Source organism: Sordaria macrospora, chromosome 1, assembly GCF_033870435.1.
Source record: "Sordaria macrospora chromosome 1, complete sequence".
Lineage (NCBI taxonomy): Eukaryota > Fungi > Ascomycota > Sordariomycetes > Sordariales > Sordariaceae > Sordaria > Sordaria macrospora.
This window is the reverse complement of record NC_089371.1, coordinates 7,085,819-7,101,367: the sequence shown is the minus strand read 5'-3', so window position 1 is coordinate 7,101,367 and position 15,549 is coordinate 7,085,819. Positions and strand designations below refer to the sequence as shown.

Genomic DNA, 15,549 nt, shown 5'->3' with positions numbered 1-15,549 from the left:
CCCCCTCATACTGCATCTATACTGCAAAATACGTACAGCTGTACTCAAATTTCAACCATATGTACATTTTGGGGCTTCTGTACGATTTTCTATTCATACAAAACCCTAACCCGGACAAAGCTATGCGAAGCTATCATGAGGGGGTCGCAACTTTGAAATCTGTACGAAATCCCACCAAATGCGTGGTTTTTTTTGCGTACAGCGTACAGAAAATGCCGTACAGAAGCCTTTATAACAACTTCGTACAAGAACAAATGCAGTCTAAGGACAGGAAGTAGCGAAGGAGTTGCCGAGAAAAAAACACTTAAAGACGAAAGAGAGAAGGAACGGATGTCGTAGGCAGGTAGGTAGATTGTACCTTCCTCGTATGGTTTGCTACAGGCTATATACCTAAGGTACCTACATCAACACACCCTAGGCACAAAAGAGAACGAGAGAAGGAAGTGAATGAAGAGCATCCATCGATTGGGTGAGTGTTCATCATAAAATTGATGACTTGATGACTAAATGACTCGATGACCCCATCCATGCAAATAACTGAATCAACTCGCTCGTTTGTTGGGTAATGAACGAATATTCAAATTGCAATGTTTGGTTGTTGTCGGTCTCAAAGTATCCAATGAGGGGTGGGCTCTTTTGAATTCCTAGATCCAATCCCAAGAGAGACATGATGGCGACCTATCCAAGGTAGATTGAACCCTTTCCGAGAATGGTTGGTTAGATATCTAGAGGCGAGAGAAGCCTCTCTTCCACTTCAAGTACAAATGAGCCTGAGCTGTGCCAGGTGTTTGACGAGTGGAGGACTGGCTTGAGAGCAAGGGTTTGTGAAGCGATGGAGTGAAGTAACGATTGAACGCACGACAAGAAAAAAAATAGACGGGAAAAAAACATGCTGCTTAATCGTTTGGAAAGCGAACTCGTTAGCTTCGTAGTCGGTGATACCTTACCGCCGAGTGTCACGAGTTGACTTCCCATCACTTCCTGTTGACGAACAACTTGCTTGGGTATCATATTATAAAGACGTTTGCAGCATGACATATGTTGAAAGTTACCAGTCAACTGGTACATATTCATTTTTATGTGTATGTCCGTGTGATGATGATCATGGGCTTTCCCTTCCAGTCATTTGATCCCAATACTCCAAAGAAAATAATAGCGCAAGCACTCACTGTTCAGACGATCCAGGACAGTGACGACTAACGAAACAAAACCAACAAGAGATGCACAACGGGTGAATTTGGATAGGCAGTTTGCGCATAATATGTATTTCCGTGAATGCCGATGAATGGTATCGTATATAAACATCTGCTTATGCAAGATCCAAACATTTGTTCCCTGCTTCCTTAGTTCCACCTGCTTTCCAGTTTCCACACAACACATTTCGCAACCGACCGCAAGCACCCTCATCCACCCCGTCGTTTTCACCCCTTGTTCCTTCCTTCTGCCAGTACCAGCTGGTGACTAGCAAGCATGATACCTAACACATAATTCCAGCGAAGTCCTCCTTGTTGCTACCGATTTGTTACACCTCTTCAAAACCCCATTACACAAAACTTGGCGTGTTTTCTTTGCATCCCTCCCTCCGCTCCTCCCAATTACTTCCTCACACTTCTTCTCATGGTACCCGTGCGCTCTGTATATCTCGGAGATCATCATACGGGGCATCGACCTAGTAGTCGTGCACGCTTCACATTCCCAGGCGTGCTCGTCTGGGCCAACCATATGGTACGGAGACTTGTGGTACTGGGAATACCCTGGCTCCGGATAGCAGCCGAGACACAAGAACGAACAACCATCACCATGGACTCTGAGCATGGGACCCTGTTACATGAGTTCCACTGTCTTGCGCTCGTAGTAGTGATGGAATGAAGCTGGATATGATTAAACTCAATGAGCCGTCAAACTGAAGCTTCGCAGCAGCAACCTAATTCCCGATCCGTCCGATCATCACTATGGTTCCCCATCGTACTTGAGAACCAATTCTTCGATCTTGGGTATCAACTCAGGTAGTCTGAAGGGTTTGGAAATGACGTCATCCTACACGGAAAAAAATTCGGTCAGCAGACATTCCTTCGCTCTTTCCTTTTTCCCGGAAAAGAACCCTGATCAGGGGGGGACTTACCACACCAGCGGCCCTGGCACTTTCGACCTGCTCAGGCCGTGCGTACGCAGTGACGGCAATAATAGGAATATGCCGCGTAATGACGCCCGCACCTTCTAGACGACGAATTTCGCGAGTGCAGCTCATTCCGTCCATGACCGGCATCTCGAGGTCCATGAGGATGACAGAAATGTTCTTGTTATTTTCTTCACCATCGGGCGCGCTATCGGGCGCGCCATCAGTACCACCATCACTTGCGGGGTTTTTGTTGCTTTTCGGGAGAGCTGATGCAGCCTCGTCCGTCGCAGCGATCTCCTGATTCCAGAAGCGAGACTTGCTCAACTCCACCAAGGCCTCTCCGCCATGGTTGGCCACGTACGTGTTGTTCCCCGACAATTGCAGTTGACGTTGCAGGACTCTCTGATTCACCAAATTATCTTCGACAATGAGGACGTCAAGGGATCTGGTCTGAGTGACGTCCGTGAGGGCCGGAGCGGATTGTGTTCTGGTAGGTGGCGGATGTGACCGGCCGTGTCCGAGCAGAGAGAATGCGGCTGATCCTGATGAGCGGTGGCTGATCTGAGCCTGAGTTAGTGGGCTGACACGCTGCTGAAGTGGCTGTATGGACATCGAGTTGTCGACAACAGTCTGGACCGGCTGCGGGTTCTCCGCTTTACGACTTTTCACATAGAAAGCAAATGTGCTTCCCTCGCCCTTCTCGGAATAGACTCCAATCTGGCCACCTTGTAACTCGGTTAGTATCCGACAGATGAAGAGGCCTAGCCCAGATCCGCCGTATTGGACGTGGGTTCGGGGGCTGGTCTGCGAAAATCGCTGGAAGAGAATCTTCTTTTCATTCTCATCAAGACCCGGCCCGGTGTCTGAAACTGCCAAGTGCAAGTTGATCTTTTCGCCGGTAGCCCACTCTGCGTCGTCCGTAAGATCCTCTTGGTCTGGATGCCGTGGTGGGAAATACGAAAGCCCGGCCGATGACACATCTTTTGAGGCGCCTAAGTTGATAGTGATTGCCCGTGTCGGTCGGCCCTGGGTGAATTTGATGGCATTGGTCATGAGGTTGATGAGGACCTGTTTCAGGCGTGATGGATCCAGCTTCACCCAGTCAACTTCGAGATTGCGATACGACTGCTCGATCTGGAAATGACCTTTGATGTCATTGGAGTTGAGTTCGGCTTCGAACATCTTCAGGACTTCCTCCACAACCTGGACTGGCTGAACATCGACCGGTGTCACAAGCAAGAGTTGCGAGTCGAGTTTCGAGAGCGTCAAGATGTCGTCGACGATTCGCTTCTGGTGGCTAGCGCAGAGGGAAATGGTATTGGCGGCTTCCAAGCAGCTACCAACCAGCGTCTCCAAAGTGTCAGGTCCACGAAATGCCGGATCGTCCTGCCGGTACTTGTTAAGTCCCGAGGCAATTTCGTCGGCACACTGAAGAATGGCACTAAGGGGATTTCTCATTTCATGGCTGGTGATGTCGATGAAGTTCTCTTGTTGGCGTTTGAGTTCAACAGCCTCATCGCGCCTTCGTTTCTGGAAATCCTCGGCCCATTTTTGCTGCGAGATATCGGTTATACAACCAAAGATGCTCTTGAGTTCACCGGTTTCGTCTCGTTCGGGGTAGGCGCTCATTAGTGCCCACGTATCAACGGTGTGGCCATCGACAATTTTCCGCGTACCGTTGAATCGAAACTCGTAAGTCACCGGCACCTTCTCCTCGACCAAGTGACGCCAGACATCCACAACACCATCGCGGTCTTCGTCTCTTATGCTCTGCATCCAAGCGTCGAGGGTGCTTGCACTCCGCTCATGCCCGGATATCCTCCACCACATCTCGTTACAGTAGTTGATACGTCCATGGCTATCGGCGATGAACAAACCGACAGGGCCAAGTTCCGCCATGCGCGCAAAGCGATACTCGCTCTCAACAGCCTCTTGCGTCCGAAGATGAAGCTGCATTGAAAGCTGTTGCCTATCCAGAGCAGCCAAGCGTGCAGCCCGCTGGCCGCGCTTGATCTCCTCCTCGAACAACACCACAGACGCCATGGATGTCGCAAGTTGGCGGGAAAGCAAGTTGACAAATAGCTGGTAATCCTCATCGTACTGTCGTCGGGGGTTGACACCAAGCACAACGAATCCAACAACCATGTCTCCAGCCGTCGTGGGATGGACGGGGAAGACAACAATAGTCCGACAGGGGTCACCAAATCCTCTCCAGTCAAAGCCTTCGATCAACTCGGTGGGTAGGCTGCCATCGTTTTCGCTCAGAATAATGGGATTGGTTGGATGTGCCATGGAGTCTCTCATGTATGGCGCAAAACCTTCATCGCTCGTCCGCAAATCAATCGATTCAATAGCAGCGGGATGTCCCTCGGGAACACCAACGGAGCCCTCCAGTGTGATCTGGGGCGGATTCGTGACACTGCCAGAGTTGATAGACGCGACCTCGCTCTCGTTATCCTCCGCAACCGAATAAATGAGGGCAAAAGGCACATCGAGTCCATTGTACTCCAGACCCTGCTGAAGCATACCCCAGAAACCTTTCACGTCGCGAGCCTGCGACGTCTTTACTCCCACTTCGCGAAGGGTCAGCATCCGCCGCTCGTTGATCTTTCGCCGGGTGTTTTCGAAGGCCGGGTTGTAAAGCGCGACAACCGTGCCGTCGCCGCCAACCAACGGAATGATAGCCCAGTTGAAAAAGGTTTCCTCCAAGAATCCATGTCGCGTTATGAACAGCCCGTCATCGTGTTTCATCGTCGCGTTACCATCATTCCATGCGGCATCGAAGATTGGTCCAATCTCATCCCAAATCTCGGGCCACGCTTCTTTGTACTTGGCGCCCATCAATTGGGGGTGTTTCTTTCCGGCAAGCTGAATGTAGGCTTCGTTGTAGATGGCGACAAACTCCTCGCCCCAATACAGTGCTGCCGGATGGGGACTGCCCATGATCATATTCGACATGATGCGCAAATCCGCCGGCCACTCCTCCACAGGTCCCAAGGGCGTAGATGCCCAGTCAATAGAGCGCGCGAAGCGGTGATGAGGGCCAAGATTTGGGTCGTCGGCAGGAATTCGGGTCCAGTCGAAAGTTGTATAAACCTGCGAGAGGGGGAGTACCATAGGCAGTTCGTTCAATCCTGCCAGGGAGGTGTCGATGATGGTTCTCGAAGGGCTCCTAGGCTCCGAATAAGACCTTGGGCGGGGCGAGCCGACTTCCTCCATTGGGCCAAAGTAATCAATAGCATCTCCACGCTCGGGCGAAAGTTCGCGGGCTGATACTGAGCCGCGTGAGCTCCGGCTTAGTACTGGGGGCATCTGTGCTACGGGGCTCGGCGTGGTCGGTGTATCGGAGACAATGTTGCTATGTCCAGTGACAACTCGAAACCGCTTTCTGAGAGTCGAACACGTCCAGTTGATCCCGCCAAACGTTATGCATTTCGAAGCCAAATTGATCGATTCGGTGTTTGCCTCGGGGTTGATTATCCAATGCTTGAAATGGGCGAAATCGAAACTATCTGCTTCTGTGTCTGCCGTGTCCCCATTCAGGAGTTCCAAAACACTAGTTGAGGCTTTGAGGGAAGGGTTAGCATACACGATATGCAACAAGCCTGAGCTGGCATTCAAAGGGTTTCCAAGGTCGACGATAAATACCGGCCTGGGATCTTGGTCCAGGAGTTCAGTGGCGGGTATGGCCTGAAGCCCTGGTGCCACTATTACGAGAGGCCTGCCATCTGGACTGCGCATCGTAGCATCTAGCGATTCTGATGAAGTCCAGCTCCCTGGTGTGCTGGAAGATCTGTTTGAACCCTGCGCTGTGGTAGTGGTGACATGACCCTTCGGCAGGCGCAGGGTCGTTACCCCGTCCTGCGTCTCTTGGACGCTGCTCATGATGGAAGCAGCAATGCCGTTTGCGAAGAAGCTGTGCATGCGGGGAGTCGGATGTTTTTGTTTTGCTCGGTGTGAGAAGAAAAGGGGAGACGAGACTCCTTGCACGGGGGAAGCGAGTTCGTCGGGGGTGCGTGGTAAGGCTGGTAGCTGAAGACTGCCAGGCGCTACTAAACGCGGTTTTTTCGAGGGGGAATCGAACGGTCGCAACTCTTGTTTGGCCTCGACGGTGATCCTTTTTCCTAGTGTAAGCTGCGCGCCTCCTGGTCCAATTTCGAAGGGTGGTGTTGCTAACGGCTGCGGGTGGCCAAACTGCCCCGAGAGAGGTGGGATCGAGAGAGCACCAAGATGTTCGTGAGGCGCCTTGTTGGCTATCGGACCATACCGTCCGCTATTCGGCGCCCAGACGCCTGGAAATCTTCCGTCGCGAGTCCCAGCAGTTAGGCCTGAGAGGTGGTGAGTTTTCGTCCAGTCTTTTGCCTGGAAAGGGTTGAGATGAGTAACCGGGACCGAGCGATCAGATGCCGGAGGGATGGAGGTCAACGATTGAGGGGGATCTCCAGCAGCTGTCGTCGCGATACCAAAGGCAGAAGCTTTGGGAAGGTCCGCACCCGGATTGATAACGTCCTCAGCGGAAGTTCGGGACTTGTTCGTATCTTGCAGAGTCATGAAGGGGGTCGGTGAGGAAGAGGAGTCTCCCCGCTAGTTCGAAGCGGCGCTTACGGCACAGAGGCGGGTCACGCCAAACCTTACTGCCTTGCGCGAAGGACAGTCGGGAGCCGGAGCCGAGATCGCCTTTGGTACCAAGTCTATCGTTGAGGGCGGTCGTGTGCGCTGGGTGACGGATGGGCACAAAAGAAGCTCATGCAATAGGTTGGCAAACCCAGGGCTAGGGCCATGGAATGGAAGCGGCGCAAATTCGTCAAAATTCTGGGGTCGGCGAAGGCTGAAGACGTGGAGCCAGTGCGGGAGCCGAAGAGGGCAGCGGAGATATGGAGATGTATGTATGTACGTGTTGCTTGGTCTGAGGAGGGCTTTGCTGGTTTGGCTCCCTTGTTGAATCCCAACGAGGAATGGTAGCTGGGAGTTGAGGTGGAGCAAGACTGAGCTGGGAACTGGGATGTGGCAGCTCGGATCTAGAACCTCTTGCCTCCGACTCTTTGATGGAGGGTTATGCTTGTCGTCTTGGACCTGCCAGGTCGGATTCAGAGCAGGTGATCAACCACTTTTGCTATTTTCCCCCTTCCCGTCGTGGTTTGGCACGTCTGGTAGTGCGTCGGGCGTCCAATATCTCTTTTGCGGATAAACAACCAACTCTCAACCCAATATCAGGTATTGGCTGTTGATTAGAGCTACCACTTGCGGCCTTTTTGCTAACTCCAAGTCTTACTCTAGGCAGGTCTTTAGGATGACCAAGGAGAGAGACAAGAGAGAGCTCAGCTGAGTCTTGGGTTCCCTGTCTTGGCACACTTTTCCAGGTTGTCTCGTCTTGTTGGTCGGAGGTGTCTCCGTCTTTACAGTCTCTCTGATGGATCTTTCTGCTGTTATTATGGACAGACGAGAGTTCGCGGTGTCCACGGGGAGAGATAAGATGACAGACCTTCGGCCTTGACTGTGCTACTCACGTGGTCTTGCTGGTGCACCTCGGGGGAATGAGAGTGTCAACCGGACACGGTCTTTCAAAGTAAGAACGGTGAGTGGCTGGTTCAGCAATAGTTCCGATGCCACCGCTTTCCAAAGATCCAGAATGCTTCAATGCTAGCTGGGCGAGGGGCAGCAATAAAAAAAGGGATAGGTAACGAGGGGATCCGTCTCGCAGCTAGTGCGAGAGGCGTAAGGTAACGTATGGAGTATGAAGTGCGTGTAGATTTTGTGTAGTTAGGTAGAGGTCACGGTAGGTATCACCGTAATCTCGAGCTGGGAGTGTCCACGTCCACGTCCACAGTCGGGCGTCACCTCGCACACGAAGCGGGGGGTCGACGACGGAACTGACAGAGACGGACCAGGCACGAGGACCTAGGACCGAAAGAGAAAGAGGGTGTCAAGAATGGAGTTGAGATGAAAGGCTGAGGTAAGTAGGTACGTAGGCAAGTAGTGGATAGGTGGGCGAGAGGGCAGCAGGCCGGGGAGGATGATGGATGGAACCTCAAGGCATGCCCCCGGCGTCGCAGGATGCCAGTGGCAGACGGCAGAGGTCGGGTCGGATGTGGTTAGGCGAGACAGGAGGACAGCCAGGACCACCAGGAGAGGGCGGGCAGAGGTCAGAGACTGAATCGAATGTTGAGGTACGGGTGTGTCGGGTGTGTCTGGTGCGAGTATTGTGTGTGTATGTCGCCGAAGACGGTTTGAGTTTTGGATGGACGTCTGCCAATGTCTCGCCGCTGCGTTCCATACAATGGCGCGAATTGAGCACGGACCGGAAGGTAAGGTAAGATTCTGTAAGGTACTGATACCGCTTGATTTGGTGTCGTGAGCGGAAAGAGGCTAGTTGATACAGTACTGGATGGTGTCACGCCGAAACAACAAGCGTCATGGAGTATCGTATCTCGTCTTGGGTGCGTCTGCGCCTGCTGTATTTGAGCCTGCCTAGACAGATCACGATCGGGACTTGGAACGTACAAGGTTAATGGCCGCTTCGGCAGCCAGACAGTTGACAGAAAATGCTCTGGCAGAGTCCAGCAAAGTCGTGCCCCCCGTTTTTGCCTTGAAAACACAGTGGTGAACTGGCGACCGACGAGTCTCCACGGGGAAAGGGCGGAGAGACGGGAGCCACAACAAGCCAAGCAGAGACAGCCAAGCAGGGATGGCGGCGGTCGATGACGGTCCAGAGCCCAAGGTTTCCGTCTTGTGTAATTTGACTTGCTGTGGGCCACCAACCATTGCATCCATACCACCCATACCTACCTCGTTCTGCAAGTACGTACCTCGATACAGCAATGCATTCATTCCGCACATTAGGTAGGTTCATTCGATCATGACAGAAGCCAGCCAATGTGCCCCCATCACCACTTTTTTTTTTTTTTTTTTTTTTTTTTTTTTTTTTTTTTTTTTTTCTTGCTACGGAAATTCATGACTTTGTGTTCGAGGAACCTGGAAGACAAATTGGAAATTGGAGGAAAAACAACTTTCTAGGGAAAAATAAATCACACATCCCGATGACCCGCCGCCGCCGCAACTTGACACATCCCGAATAAGAAGGCGCGCTTCAAACTTAGTGAAGCCCTGGACAGCAGCAATATCGGCTCGTAATTCGGAATATGATGTGTACTTCGCGCAGGCGTTGCGGCACACCATGTACCCTACAGTGTTCTCAGCATTGACAAACGGCTCCTTGGAGACAGCTTGTTCGTAACAACGAACTTCAAACCCTTCGAATCTGGTCTGATACCGATATACCTTACCAATCCCAATCTGTCATCGCCGAGACAGAATCAATACTTACACAGTACCAGCAGGGCGCAACTTTTGGCTTCATTTGAGGCTGTCGGTGAGGACCCAAAAACACCACCGCGAGATCTGTGTTGGATTGCTGCTTCCAGGGCAGATCTGCTCTGTCCGTACCTACTTCCAATCAACGTCGTCTTACCCTCTGCCGGCCTCCGCAAAGGACTGTCAATCCGCCAAAAACTCTCCATAGTCCATCGCGACTCCGATGTTCTTACCAACCCGATCGAGATTCGGGGCTGCGGTGTGCAGGACGACAGTGAGAGATGGACAGTTGGTCATCTACCGCCGACAAGCTATTGCTTTTCCAGCCATGATTGTCCCCCGTCCGGCGCGTCGATGTCACCTTCTCACCGGTTCTCCGACATGCCCTGACACTCACTGCCTGACCCCTTGGCCCTTGCCGACGTCGACAAAGTTCCAATTGCGTTACAACAGAGGCTCAAAGAGCTGTCCGTTCCAAGGCTTTTGTTTCAATACCAAAATCACGTAGAGAGCCCCCACCGGTGGCTCCCCAGGCCGGCTCGTCTTGTTTGAAACACTGACAGGCGGAAGGAGACGGGCAGCCTACGATTGATGGGCCCCGCCGATCTCGTGTTCTGGAAGGGCCCATTTCTTCCTCCTTCGGGTGGGTGAATTCTTGGCAAGCCAGATCTGCCCAATGCCGTGAGTCTTCTGTTGCCCAGCACTCCATCTTCGCTACTTGAAGAGCCGTAGCACACGGTACATAAAAAAAAAAAAAAAACACATGTTGCCGTTTTCCCACAACTGTTGTGAACTGACTTCCAGGGCAGGGCTTTGATTCCGATCAGAGAGATACTGATATGACATGAGGAGGCGCTTATGTCGTAGCTTGGATCTGAACAGGGCTGACTGAGAATTGAAACAAAAAGTCCCATGAGCAGTAAGACCGGCTTTTTGTTGAATGCCATCCGAACAAGGCCGCCTTGTCTCCCAAAAGGCCATAAAGAGCCCGACTTGTCCGCCTCAACCTTGGAACCCCCAGCCTACGTGTATACTTTGCCGGGTGCCTAGGTGTTGCCAGGTCACTCGGTCCCTACACTATAATGGCGGGCAGATCGACCACAAACCCGTGCACGAAACACGGCGCATGCCAGCTCACCCGATCTGGAAGAGGTTAAAATTTTCATTTTTTTTTTTGGGTGCGAGTACGCAAAGACTCCACCACCGGACCGCCGATCTTGGGGCTGAAATTCTCGGGCACCGAACGGAATGCACTCCGGAGAGGTGGGATCGCTAACATGTCACTTGAAGAACCAGAGAAGCTACGGGTGCCTGCTTGGAATCGTCGATGAAGTGCGCTGATACAACCAGCGGACGTCTTAGCGCGGCTCAAGTGGTAGGTGGTATTAGGGTAATTATCGATGATGCTCAGAAGATCCAGATCTGAGCATCTTTGTTATGTAAAGAGCGGCATGCCGAAGGATGAATTCGAATATTCTGGACCTTTGGATGTGCATTCTTTTTTTTACGAAGCCACCGAGATGGTTGTTTGGCCATGAGACCTCACGGCAACAGGTCACCATGCAGTCCAATGGCAGTTAGCTACCGCACCCGGCGATATTTTCGCTGGTACTCTTTCTGTGTGTGTGCTTATCACGGGTATAATATCGGACGCATGCCCAGCAGCTGCTTAGCACAGTACCTTCGATGACCATGGGATTTTCCGATGGCAGCACCAAATCATAAACATTGACAGGTACAGACATTCAGCCATCTGCCCTTACCCCGTCGACGAACAACACAACGCGGGATCTGCCATTGAAGGGCTCGGGTTCTGTTGCCGAAAGAAAGATGTCATTCGCACATATCCCTTTCGTCGCGTGCACGGCGTGCTGGCGCTTCCCAACGACCAAAATGATACCTTGACATTGACTGCATTTCGATAGGCCGAATCCCCGAGCCCACGAGACAGGCGGCGGACCGGTGGCAGCATGCGCGGGTGGGACGGGGGTCGGTGAACGGTGAGCTCCGATGGCATTTCTGCCAGAAATCAGAATGCCGCCCTTTTGAGCCCTAACCCCCATCCTCCACACCTCGGCAGAAGGCTCAACTGGCTCCACTAGACGACAACCCTCACCGGCTGAAGTCAGATCCGTAAAAGTGGAATCTTGTCCGCCTCGTCATCCACTCGCGGCGGTCGATCGCGCTGGGGCTCGGGCCGTTTTGTACGGGGGCTGAGCACTGACCAAGGGGCCAAGCTGTGCTTCGAAGATTTCAGGTTCTTGACGGCTGGCAGTACATTTTGATGGCCTGTGATTGGCCAAGTTCTCGTTCTGTCTGCCCGTCATTTTGGCTTCCTGTTCGCCTTGAGCTTTTGCGGACAGCGGGGCGATGGTGAGTTTGGTGACAGTCACAGTGATAGCGACAGTGACAGGCCGGGGGCCGGCGGCGAGCAGGGACTGTCAAATATCAATTGGTCCTTTTTTCGTCACCCTCTCACGGCCTCACTCGACCCTCACGGTGTTGCCCCCATCATCGCCTTCGATGCACTAAGCATCTAGATTGCTGGCCAATCGACACAGGTACGGCTTTTGCAGATAATGGCTTCCAACAGCCGACTGCCGACGAAAACAGTGGACAGTGGGCGGATAGCCTACACTACAAGCGGCGATGTCTCGTCTCTGTGCTGTGGGGGCCTTTCTTGAGGACTCTGTCTCAGTCCTCTGATTCGGGCAAAATATTCAAGTGCCGGGCCAAAACCGTTGGAGTTAGACCTGTCGCTGGGCCATGAGGTGATCACCCTGCTGATGGCACATAGGAGAGCGCCTATCTCTGGCGGCTTCTGTTCAATGATTGAATCGACCCCTTTTCGTCTGCCGTTGTGTCAAGACATCATCTCCCGACCTTCTGGACATATTGCGCGAGCGTGCCGTGATGAGAGCTTCAGGGCGTCTATCAGGCCCAAAAGTCTTTAGGCAAAACACTGTTGCACACTATGGGCCGGCGATCATCTCCTCCAACAGCATCATCTTCAACGGAAAACACCCCTTTCGCGATGGTGATGTGCTGCAGAATGTAAGGCAAGAATAAAAACACCCTGCATCACTTAGATTGACAGCTTGGCATTTTTAACACCACCAGTGGTGTCTTGAAATTGTTGGGTACAGAACTGCAGATTATATGGCATCTTTTGTGTTCCCCATCCTGATGCACTTTGCCCTTGGGGCTGAATGGCGATGATGGTGATGATCCCGCTTTCTTCGCCGTCAAGGCCCCGGCCGTGTCTTGCTCGCCACTATCAAAAGCAACAAGCTCGCACCGAAACAAGCAGGTGGGTGGGCGTGTGTACGGTAACGGGGTCGTTTGGTTCGGTTGCACGCAACAGTCCGCCAGAGTCAGAATCCGTCACTTCACCATTCGCAAATCCCAACAGTCCAACCGTGAACCAAGGTCTTCGTGCTCGGTGCCGCGCGGGATTGGAGCACCAGAGGGGATGGCGGGCGCTTACACGCCGCCAGTGCAATTCAACCACGGCCTCCGATTGGGCGGTTGGCGTGATTGACCTGGGGCCATGCAGCCCATCAGCCTGTCTGGCATTGGCCCAAGAGATTTTTGCCAGAGCTCTTCCGGGGGCGGACAAGGGTAACACTGAGCTTGTTCTGCTATCCTCATCGAGGCAGCCAAGCACTATTGGTCCGACAGGTCGGTTGGTCTGCGGCCACGGGAAGCATAGAGGATGGATGACCTTCTGCGAGCAATCATGAGGGCCGCTCCCATCTTTCCAGGGTCTTGGTTTGCTTGTGTCTTGTCTTGGTCTCTTAAATCCTTTCCCGTTCCCTCCCAAAAGGTACTTCGTCAGCCTCCTTCTTGCGTTTTCCAGCTTCTACGGTTCCCTTACCCAAATATCGCCCTCTTCAGGAATTCAGTTGTCGACTGTCTGTCGTGGGGGTGGTTTTGAAAGATTCGAGAAAACGACAAACGACGATATCTTGGCCATTCGATGTGAGCCGCTTGGGAAGTTGCTGGTAGTTCAGCATCATCGGATACATACAAACATACAAGGACGATAAACGCCCACGAACGAATTATAGATAAGGAAGACGACAAGGACGAGTTCTACGATTACCAACATCAAACGCGAGAAGGGTTGAACATCAAAAGGAGGACCGCGATATCAGACGACTCACTGTGCTTGGGAAAAGGATATTATCTTTTCGGCTTGGCGATAACACAACACATCAACACACATCCAAAATGGCGGCAAAGGGATACAGAATCCTCCGGAGGCCATGGCGAGTAAGGCGGCCACTCTACTGGGGCATGGCTTTTGAGTTGCTCGGCATCGTTGCCGTCCTCGTGCTCTTTGGAATCCAACAACCAGACGTTTTCCGGACACAATTTTGGGAGATCGGCCATCTCATGAAATGGAATTCATCACCAAACATGATTCTCTACGCATACGCCAACCACCAACCACTACCCAAGATTCCCTTTGTATGGTCACAACTGTGAGTGTTTCTCAATATAGCCGTCATGTTCTCAGGAGGGAGGGAAACAGAGTCAACTAACCTTGGGCAACCACAGATTAACAAACTTCAACGTCGCCATCTCCGTCGTCTCCCTCTTCGTCCTGCTCGTCAAGATGATCATGATCATCATGAAGTTCTTCTACCCCATCCTCGGTCTGATTGTCAGTCTCAGCCTGACGGTCCTCTACGCCGTCTCCGCCTACGGCCAAGCCGGCCCCGACTATGCCGACCCCAAGTACCCTAGTCCTGTGCCCTGGTACATCGCCAAGTCGTGCTCTGTCGCGAGGCCGTTCAACGCCGAGAAGAACTGTCAGATTGCCAAGGGCGCTTTTGCTGCTACCATTTACTTGATGTACGTTTCCAGTTCTCTCTGCTATACACCCACTCCTCCCTGCAATGTCTCGTTACTGATACAACACAACCCCAAAAAAACAGGTTCCTCTACCTCTGCAACTTCATCCTCTCCATCTGGTCCATGTGGCCCAACAAGATGCTCGACATGTACGACGACGACGACGATGACTCCTCGGACAACGAGCAAGAGACCAAAAGCCCTTCAAAGGGCAAGCAGCCCGTCGTCAACGTCACCGCTCTTCACGGCGGCATCGGCATCATGAACAGCAACGGCAACAGCCCCGGTACACCGGGCTATTACGGAAACAAGGAGTGGGAGATGCAACCCACTATGCACCAGCGGCACCAGCAGCAGCCTCCTACGAGCCCTAGGGCGATGCACATGTCGGGTGCAGGTGGGGGTGGTGGTGGTGGTGGTTATGGCTACGGGGGTGTAGAGGCGCCGTTGTTCACGCCTAGGACGCAGGCTTTCCATACGCTAGATCGGAGGTTGCCTTTGAGGAGCGGTTAAGTACGGGTGCCGCTGTGTGTGGTTGCCGAAGGGAAGTGATGATGGATGGATGTTGCACGCGGCTCGAAAATGACCGCGTGGAAGATGAGTCCGAGTTTACGGGATGAGGACATTAGGTGACCGGGTTTCCATGTTTAATTTTTGGGGACGAGGATGGGATGGAAGGAACGACCCGCGATGATGTCGACGGTTTACCTTGCTCGGGGGAAACCACGAAGGACGAGGAAGGTGCTCATCGGTTGCTCTTGCCAAACAACCTCAAGGTGCAGACCGAGGGTAACTGCCATCCGAAGCCATCTTATAGGATGGAAGGAAGGACTCAACCAAAACCATGGAGGGGACAGGGCAGTACACCTACTAGGTGGGTGAGTATTCACAACGCGGAGGGGGGGAAGCTGGATCTTTTTGTCTCTCCAGCTACATGATACCATCATCCACCCATCCATCCATTCATCATCACTGGAGCCTCTAGGCTTCCTTCCTTGTTTTCTTCTTATTGTTTTCACTTTGTACATATCTTATATACCACGGGAAGGACCGGAACGGGGATTGTATTATATTAATGGCTGAACTACTACTCGCCATCGTCATCATTGCTCAAGAGAGCAGGAATAAGTCAAAAAACGAAATAACAGGTCTTGATTGTTGACTGAACTACTACATCCCTTCTCTGCTTGGTCTTCTGTTACTCGTGAAGCACTTGATCACTTGCCACCTCCTTAAAACATCGACATGCCATAACCTCC

The 15,549-nt window shown here is 52.4% G+C and overlaps 2 protein-coding genes across 2 annotated transcripts; one reads left to right on the top strand and one right to left on the bottom strand.

The window, feature by feature from the left end:
* Nucleotides 1-1,223: 1,223 nt before the first annotated feature.
* On the bottom strand, nt 1,224-8,554 carry SMAC4_00215 (uncharacterized protein). Its single transcript, XM_003351625.2, has 2 exons — nt 2,123-8,554; nt 1,224-2,037 (listed from the first exon to the last, which is right to left on the bottom strand). The coding sequence occupies exons 1-2, from the start codon at nt 6,668-6,670 to the stop codon at nt 1,951-1,953; spliced, it is 4,635 nt and encodes a 1,544-aa protein (XP_003351673.1). The 5' UTR covers nt 6,671-8,554; the 3' UTR covers nt 1,224-1,950.
* A 4,710-nt stretch (nt 8,555-13,264) lies between these two features.
* On the top strand, nt 13,265-15,414 carry SMAC4_00214 (uncharacterized protein). The gene is made up of 3 exons (XM_003351624.2): nt 13,265-13,917; nt 13,994-14,290; nt 14,374-15,414. The coding sequence occupies exons 1-3, from the start codon at nt 13,664-13,666 to the stop codon at nt 14,801-14,803; spliced, it is 981 nt and encodes a 326-aa protein (XP_003351672.1). The 5' UTR covers nt 13,265-13,663; the 3' UTR covers nt 14,804-15,414.
* The last annotated feature ends 135 nt before the right edge of the window (nt 15,415-15,549 follow it).

Excerpts from the sequence above, each read along its gene's own strand:
- SMAC4_00215 (XM_003351625.2), bottom strand. The coding sequence starts at position 6,670 with ATGACTCTGCAAGATACGAACAAGTCCCGAACTTCCGCTGAGGACGTT. Across the intron at positions 2,038-2,122 it reads GTGCCAGGGCCGCTGGTGTG|GATGACGTCATTTCCAAACC; the intron begins GTAAGTCCCCCC and ends TTTTCCGTGTAG.
- SMAC4_00214 (XM_003351624.2), top strand. The coding sequence starts at position 13,664 with ATGGCGGCAAAGGGATACAGAATCCTCCGGAGGCCATGGCGAGTAAGG. Across the intron at positions 13,918-13,993 it reads CCCTTTGTATGGTCACAACT|ATTAACAAACTTCAACGTCG; the intron begins GTGAGTGTTTCT and ends GGGCAACCACAG. Across the intron at positions 14,291-14,373 it reads GCTGCTACCATTTACTTGAT|GTTCCTCTACCTCTGCAACT; the intron begins GTACGTTTCCAG and ends CCAAAAAAACAG.